The sequence below is a fragment of the Rhipicephalus microplus genome, unplaced genomic scaffold (assembly GCF_043290135.1).
Source record: "Rhipicephalus microplus isolate Deutch F79 unplaced genomic scaffold, USDA_Rmic scaffold_14, whole genome shotgun sequence".
NCBI classification, from domain to species: domain Eukaryota; kingdom Metazoa; phylum Arthropoda; class Arachnida; order Ixodida; family Ixodidae; genus Rhipicephalus; species Rhipicephalus microplus.
This window is the reverse complement of record NW_027464587.1, coordinates 5,415,199-5,424,185: the sequence shown is the minus strand read 5'-3', so window position 1 is coordinate 5,424,185 and position 8,987 is coordinate 5,415,199. Positions and strand designations below refer to the sequence as shown.

At 50.0% G+C, this 8,987-nt stretch overlaps 1 protein-coding gene across 1 annotated transcript; it reads right to left on the bottom strand.

Annotated features, from left to right (window-relative positions):
- Positions 1-6,687: 6,687 nt before the first annotated feature.
- LOC142784411 (uncharacterized) lies at positions 6,688-8,409 on the bottom strand. The gene has a single exon (XM_075882792.1). It carries the CDS (start codon positions 8,389-8,391, stop codon positions 7,204-7,206), a length of 1,188 nt encoding a protein of 395 aa, XP_075738907.1. The 5' UTR covers positions 8,392-8,409; the 3' UTR covers positions 6,688-7,203.
- Positions 8,410-8,987: the final 578 nt, after the last annotated feature.

Here is an 8,987-nt window from a genome sequence, read left to right as displayed (position 1 = left end):
GCAACACACCACTCCCGGGAGGGCTCGAAACTCAAACCTTTTAGTTAACAGCCGATCGTGCTAGCCCATTGCGCCACGGAGGCAGTCTTGCTCCACTCTCACCATCATCAGAACATATCTTCAAAGCTATCAGCGCAAAAAAAAAAGCGCTGCACATCCACCGCGTGGGCTCGAGTGCCCAACCTTTCGGTTAACAGCCGATCGCGCTAGCCCATTGCGCCACGGAGACAGTCTTGCTCCACTCTCACCACCATCAGAACATATCTTCAAAGCTATCAGCGCAAAGAAAAAAGCAACACACCACTAACGGGAGGGCTCAAAACTCCAACCTTTCGGTCAACAGCTGATCGCGCTAGCCCATTGCGCCACGGAGACAGTCTTGCTCCCCTCTCACCACCATCAGAACATATCTTTAAAGCTATCAGCCCAAAGAAAAAAAGCACCACACCACCACCGGATGGGCTCGAACCTCCAACCTTTCGGTTAACAGCCGATCGCGCTAGCCAATTGCGCCACGAAGACAGTCCTGATACACTCTCACCACCATCAGAACAAATCTTCAAAGCTATTACCGCAAAGAAAAAAGCAACACACCACTCCCGGGAGGGCTCGAACCTCCAACTTTTCGGTTAACAGCCGATCGCGCTAGCCAATTGCGCCACGGGGACCGTCCTGCTCCACTTTCACCACTGTCAGACCATTTCTTCAGAGCTATCACCCCAAAGAAAAAAAAGCGCCGCACCAACGCCGGTTGGGCTCGAACCTTCGACCTTTTGGTTAACAGCCGATCGCTCTAGACAATTGCGCCACGGAGACAGTCCCGCTCCACTCTCACCATCATCAGAACATATCTTCAAAGCTATCAGCCCAAAGAAAAAAAAGCGCCGCACCACCACCGGGTGGGCTCGAACCTCCAACTTTTCGGTTAACAGCCGTTCACGCTAGCCAATTGCGCCATGGAGACAGTCCTGCTCCACTCTCACCACCATCAGAACATATCTTCAAAGCTATCAGCCCACAGAAAAAAAAGCGCCGCACAACCACCGGGTAGGCTCGAACCTCCAACTTTTCGGTCAACAGCCGATCGCGCTAGCCAATCGCACCACGGAGACAGTCCTGCTCCACTCTCACCACCATAAGAATATATCTTCAAAGCTATAAGCCCAAAGAAAAAAAAGCGCCGCACCACAACCGGGTAGGCTCGAACCTCCTACTTTTGGTTAACAGCCGATCGCTCTAGCCAATTGTGCCACGGAGACAGTCCTCCTCCAATCTCACCACCATCAGAACATATATTCAAAGCTATCAGCCCAAAGAAAAAAAAGCGCCACACAACCACCGGGTAGGCTCGAACCTCCAACTTTTCGGTTAACAGCCGATCGCGCTGGCCAATTGCGCCACGGTGACAGTCCTGCTCCATTCTCACCACCGTAAGCACATATCTTCAAAGCTATCAGCCCAAAAAAAAGTGCCGCACCACCACCGGATGGGCTCGAACCTCCAACCTTTCGGTTAACAGCCGATCACGCCTGCCAATTGCCCCACGGAGACGGTCGTGCTCCACTCTCACCACCGTCAGAACAGTTCTACAGAGCTATCACCCCAAAGAAAAAAAAGCGCCGCACCACCACCGGTTGGGCTCGAACCTCCAACCTTTCGGTTAACAGCCGATCGCGCTAGCCAATTGTCCCACGAAGACAGTCCTGCTCCACTCTCACCACCATCAGAACATATCTTCAAAGCTATTACCGCAAAGAAAAAAGCAACACACCACTCCCGGGAGGGCTCGAAACTCAAACCTTTTAGTTAACAGCCGATCGTGCTAGCCCATTGCGCCACGGAGGCAGTCTTGCTCCACTCTCACCATCATCAGAACATATCTTCAAAGCTATCAGCGCAAAAAAAAAAGCGCTGCACATCCACCGCGTGGGCTCGAGTGTCCAACCTTTCGGTTAACAGCCGATCGCGCTAGCCCATTGCGCCACGGAGACAGTCTTGCTCCACTCTCACCACCATCAGAACATATCTTCAAAGCTATCAGCGCAAAGAAAAAAGCAACACACCACTAACGGGAGGGCTCAAAACTCCAACCTTTCGGTCAACAGCTGATCGCGCTAGCCCATTGCGCCACGGAGACAGTCTTGCTCCCCTCTCACCACCATCAGAACATATCTTTAAAGCTATCAGCCCAAAGAAAAAAAGCACCACACCACCACCGGATGGGCTCGAACCTCCAACCTTTCGGTTAACAGCCGATCGCGCTAGCCAATTGCGCCACGAAGACAGTCCTGCTACACTCTCACCACCATCAGAACATATCTTCAAAGCTATTACCGCAAAGAAAAAAGCAACACACCACTCCCGGGAGGGCTCGAACCTCCAACTTTTCGGTTAACAGCCGATCGCGCTAGCCAATTGCGCCACGGGGACCGTCCTGCTCCACTTTCACCACTGTCAGACCATTTCTTCAGAGCTATCACCCCAAAGAAAAAAAAGCGCCGCACCAACGCCGGTTGGGCTCGAACCTTCGACCTTTTGGTTAACAGCCGATCGCTCTAGACAATTGCGCCACGGAGACAGTCCCGCTCCACTCTCACCATCATCAGAACATATCTTCAAAGCTATCAGCCCAAAGAAAAAAAAGCGCCGCACCACCACCGGGTGGGCTCGAACCTCCAACTTTTCGGTTAACAGCCGTTCACGCTAGCCAATTGCGCCATGGAGACAGTCCTGCTCCACTCTCACCACCATCAGAACATATCTTCAAAGCTATCAGCCCACAGAAAAAAAAGCGCCGCACAACCACCGGGTAGGCTCGAACCTCCAACTTTTCGGTCAACAGCCGATCGCGCTAGCCAATCGCACCACGGAGACAGTCCTGCTCCACTCTCACCACCATAAGAACATATCTTCAAAGCTATCAGCCCAAAAAAAAGCGCCGCACCACCACCGGGTGGGCTCGAACCTCCAACCTTTCGGTTAACAGCCGATCGCGCTAGCCAATTGCGCCACGAAGACAGTCCTGCTACACTCTCACCACCATCAGAACATATCTTCAAAGCTATTACCGCAAAGAAAAAAGCAACACACCACTTCCGGGAGGGCTCGAAACTCAAACCTTTCGGTTAACAGCCGATCGCACTAGCCCATTGCGCCACGGAGGCAGTCTTGCTCCACTCTCACCATCATCAGAACATATCTTCAAAGCTATCAGCGCAAAGAAAAAAAGCGCTGCACCACCACCGCGTGGGCGCGAACCTCCAACCTTTCGGTTAACAGCCGATCGCGCCAGCCCATTGCGCCACGGAGACAGTCTTGCTCCACTCTCACCACCATCAGAACATATCTTCAAAGCTATTACCGCAAAGAAAAAAGCAACACACCACTCCCGGGAGGGCTCGAACCTCAAACTTTTCGGTTTACAGCCGATCGCGCTGGCCAATTGCGCCACGGAGACAGTCATGCTCCACTCTCACCACAATTAGAACATATCTTCAAAGCTATCAGCCCAAAGAAAAAAAAGCGCCGCACCACCACCGGGTGGGCTCGAACCTCCAACCTTTCGGTTAACAGCAGATCGCGCTAGCCAATTGCGCCACGGAGACTTTTTTTTTTTCTTTATTGCCTTTTAATAACCACAAGCAAAGGAAATACATACAAAATATGTACACTTACTAAAACACCAGCTTCAACTTGGCCAGTGCACTTGGTTTAAAAAGGCTTCACAGAAGCCAATTGGTCGAGCACAGGTAACCACTCGGGGGGTTCAGGCAGCGCTTTAAACACGTCTCGTGTATACAGCATACTCTCAACAAAATAGTCTCTCGCTGAACGTGCGTCTACACGCATATGTCGAACATCCATTCTTGTCCTCCACACACTATGCATGCAAAGCAACATTAACATGTCACTCGGCACTTCCCCTGCAGCTGCACACGGAAGAAAACGGATTCCAAAAGCGTTGATAGGTAGTTCTTTTTTTATAGTCCGTTGTAGTACGTCCCACAAGAACACAGCATCATGGCAGTCGAGAAAGATATGATTTATCGTTTCTGGTTTGCCGCAGATTAGACAGTTGACGGACCACGGTACAAAAAGCCCTTTACTTTTTAGCCATGGCAGTACAGGGAGAGTGCCGGTATGCACTTGAAAGAAGAATGTTTTGACAGAGGGTCTGACCGGCATTCTCTTAACACGTTTAAACACGTCACGCTCAGAACCTAGCCTGCACGAAGCTCGGTAGACGGGCACTGGCAGGAAGACATCAAGAAGGTCACGATACAGTTTCTTTTTAGTCACGTCGGACAAGTATTCGTACGAAAATCTTTCCTTGAGCAGGCGTGTAGCTGTAACTACTTCTCGCAAATAAGGACTGAGTGGTCCAGCTTCGAAGGAAAAAGATGACACGACGAAATCAGATAAGGGGGTCTGCAGTCTTGCTTGGATCACAGTTCTCAAGAAATTGTCAGTTTGATCTCGAGCGAACATGAATCTGCTCACCAACTGCTTAAAAAACAAATGCAAAAGCCCCAGACCACCATATTTTACCCTATGAAATAAATTGCACCGGCTCGTGCGCTCCCACTGCGACCCCCATATAAAGGTCGCGAATACTCGGTGCATTTTCTGGACCGAAGTGCGGGTCATGGTTAACACTTGTAATACATAAAACACTTTTGCAATCAGAAATACATTGCACACGGACGCTTTTGCAAACATTGATAAATTGCGACCTCCCCACTTATCAGTACAATTTTTAATGCGTTGACGTTCCTCAGACCAATACTCCGTAGCATTGCGGTAGTGATCCAAAGGCACACCGAGGTACTTTCCGGGCATGATTTTCCAATTCATGTTACAGTAAACTTCGGGTGTGCTTTGCCACTGGCCATGCCAAACGCCTAGACATTTTGGCCAACTAATTGCGCTGCCCGTTGCTGCACAGAATTCCCTAGCTATTCGTACAACTTCTTGCACACTTTCTTTGTCACTGCAAAACACTGCGACGTCATCAGCATAGGCTAAAATTCTAATTCCACTGGTCAGAAACGTATACCCTCTTATACTTGGTGATGCAAGTATTCGTAAACAGAAGGGCTCTAAGTAAAGCGCGAAAAGGAGTGGCGACAAGGCACAACCTTGCTTCACGCTCGAGCGCACAGGAATTGAAGCACTTACTTCTTTGTTGATTACTAAATTAGCCCTGCAGTCATGATACACCATTCTAACGCCTTCTGTAATGACAGTTCCTACATTCACATGTTCCAGCAATAAAAACAAAATTTCATGTACGACTTTATCGAACGCTTTGTGCAGGTCTAGCTGAATCATGGCCACGCGGTCATTATTTGCATCACAGCATTCTAGAATACTTCTGGTTACGTGTATATTTGTGAATATGGTTCTGCCCTTAATCCCACATGTCTGATGCGGGCCGACAAGGGATGTGACAACACTTTGGAGCCGTCTTGCTAGGACCTTCGTGTATATTTTATAGTCAGTGTTGCTCAAACTGATAGGTCGGTAGGATTCCACTGAAAGTAGCTTTGCGGGGTCATCAGTTTTGGGGATTAATACTACGTGTGCTGTCCTAAATGAATGAGGTGTTTGCTGCTTGTCGTAGCATTCTCTGATCACTCGGTGTAATGCCAGTGCCATTTCTGTCTTAAAAAATTTGTATATGGCAGCACCAAGCCCATCCGGCCCTGGTGACTTGCCGTTACCCAGGTTATCTATAGCTGATTCAATTTCTGCCACAGTGATTTCTACTTCCAGTAGCTCCCGCTCAGAGTCTTCCAATCTCGGCATAAGGGTCAGAAAGTCCTCTTTGAATCGTTCGGGGTCATTGATTGTATGGCTAAGGAGTTGCGTATAAAACTCGACAAAGGCGTGCTTTATCTGTTCGCGGTCCCGGGTAATGTAATTGCGGTATCGAATTTCATTTATCTCTTTGTTTGCTGCATGTTTCTTTTCTTCACTGAGCACCCGCTTAGTGGGCGTTTCACCCATCCACAGCCGTTCAGTGCGAGCCCTTATCATTGCTCCGCGGTACTTTTCGTCGTCGATGAATTCGAGCTTTGCTTTCGCCTCCTTTATTTCTTTCTTAAATTTTCCCGGCACTTCATTTTCTACGCTTAACATGTAGTCTAGTTCGCTTTGTAACTGCCTCTCTTGTTGCCTTTCCCGATTACGTAATACACAGGCTCTTTCAATCGCTATCATCTTTATATCACACTTCATTTGCTCCCACACAGCTATGAAGTTATTGGTCTCCAAACGAAGAGCATTTGAAAGACATTCTTTGGTTTTTGTGACAAATATTTCATCTTGCAGCAGCTTTTCATTAAATTTCCATAGAAACCAATTAAACTTCGCAGCCTTACGTTTTTCGCCAATGTTGACCTTGACCAGACAATGATCACTAAAACTAAGATGTTGAATTTGATAAGATGAGCATAGTGGCACCAACTTTGCCGACAAATATATTCTGTCTAACCTCGCGTGCGAATGACCTTGAAAGTGCGTATATCCTACTTCACCCTCTCGCGTCATTACATAACCGACATCTTCCAGCCCTGTCTCGTTCACTATTTTATTCAACAGCTCAGCGCTTCTATCGCGCACATTGAAGCTCGTTGTCTTATCCTCAGCTCTACAGACACAATTGAAGTCCCCTAGAACCACAACATTTCTTTCCGTTTTCAAGAATCCTTCAATCGCTCTGAAAAAAAATTCCCGTTCGTGCGATCTATTCGGTGCATAAACACACACAACGCGCCAAGGCATTCCAGAAACACTGAAGTCGCACACAACCAGCCTACCGCTATCGCAGGTAGACACATTTTCAACAACCGCGATACTACTACGTATGAAAACGACACAGCCTCCTGACCGCCCAACAGCATGACAAACGCAGACATTGTACCTAGAGCGAAAAACTTGAACCATTTGCTCCGTTTGTTCTTCACTTTCCATTTTAGTTTCTTGTACAGCCAGGAGGTCTATGTCGTTTTCTAACAAAATGCGACTAATCTGGCATTGTCTCCTGCGCGAACACAGGCCTCTTGAGTTCAACGTCGCGATGCAAATACCAGTTTTAAAGTTAGTCGCCATTTCTTGAAGGTTGTTTCGTCAGGTGTCATACTCACGTCGCAACAGTGGTTGCGTGTGCTCAGCGTAGAAAGCCTCGGAACGTCTCCTCCGCTACGGCGGGGCCGACGTTTGAGTGCCCCTACGGTCAGGAGACAGGTTTGGTCGTGGTTTAAAGGTAGGCCGACGACCAGTCGCCGTCTTTGTTGGAGGTTCATTGATGGCCGACGTGTCAACATTTCCGGTACGGTCAGGTGTTTCACGAGCTCGCTTAAAAGCGATAGCACCGGCCTTGGTCATCTCGGCGTCCGTTGCTTCCGGGCCGCCCTCTCGCGCAGCTGAAGATGACTTGCTCGCTGCTGTAGCGTCGTTCTCTACTGCTGCCGTGTCTAAATTCGTTCCTGGCGCACCAGAGTGCTTGTCGCCTTTATTGGTAGATTCCAGTGCGGCCCCAGAAGACTGTTCAGGGGGCGTGGCAGGGCCTTCCGTATAACCGTCTTCCCTGCTCGCTTCTTCGGCATCCACGGCATCCATCAGGTGTTCAGACACTTCGTCTGTTTGGCCTGGGCCCGCAATGCTGGCGTACGACCTCACACAGTGGGCGTCATCGTGGCCATAGCGACGACAGACCCCACAGCGCGGCACGCGGCAATCCCGTCGAATGTGTCCGATAGCCCGGCATCGGAGGCATAGCGGTGCTCTGCCAGGAATTACGACGAGCGCCATATCCTCCGCAACTCGCAGTTGGTGTGGCAGGTCGTCCACGGACACGCCCGCGTGTAGCCTCAGCGTGACCGACCGCGTGGTTGAACCTTTATCATTGCAACCCTGCACCTTCCATTTATCTCTGCTTATCTCGGTCACTTTTCCGTAGGGCGTTAAGGCGACTCGCACAGCCTCGTCCGGCACGCCATGAAGAAGCCAGTACAACTTCAGCCGCACACCTCGATCACGGGGGTCAACCACCATACAGCGATGGTCCTTTAGATCAAAAGACTCCGCCGCCAGCATCTTCTTTTTACCCTCATCATCCTTGAACGTCACTGCCCATACATGATTCATTTGGTATGCCCCTAGGGCAACCACTTCCGGCAGCAGCGAAAGACGAGCAAGGCTGTCTCGGACATGCTCAACTCGATATGGCCTGGCTTTCAAGTTTCCGTGCAAAAAAACCGTGTGCAAAACGGAATCACCTGAAGGCAGCTGAGGCAGAACAACCTGGAAATCTTCGCCTGGCTTTTCGGTACACCTGATACCGCGGCCCACACGGGCCGCTGAAACCGCCCCTACGCGGGAGCACATGATAAACACGTCCGTTCACTGTCGTGGCCGGAAGTGGAATCCTTGCGCCACGGAGACAGTCGTGCTCCACTCTCACCACCATCAGAACATATCTTCAAAGCTATCAGCCCACAGAAAAAAAAGCGCCGCACCACCAGAGGGTGGGCTCGAACCTCTAACCTTTCGGTTAACAGCCGATCGCGCTAGCCAATTGCGCAACGGAGACAGTCGTGCTCCAATCTCACCACCGTCAGATCATACCTTCAAAGCTATCAGCGCAATGAAAAAAGCAACACACCCCTCCCGGCAGAGCTCGAAACCCCAACCTTTCGGTTAACAGCCGATCGCGCTAGCTCATTGCGCCACGGAGACAGTCTTGCTCCCCACTCACCACCATCAGAACATATCTTCAAAGCTATCAGCCCAAAGAAAAAAAATCGCCGCACCACCACCGGGTGGGCTCGAACCTCCAACCTTTTGGTTAACAGCCGATCGCGCTAGCCAATTGCGCCACGGAGACAGTTCTGCTACACTCTCACCACCATCAGAACATAACTTCAAAGCTATCAGGCCAAAGATAAAAAGCACCGCACCACCACCGGGTGTGCTCGAACCTC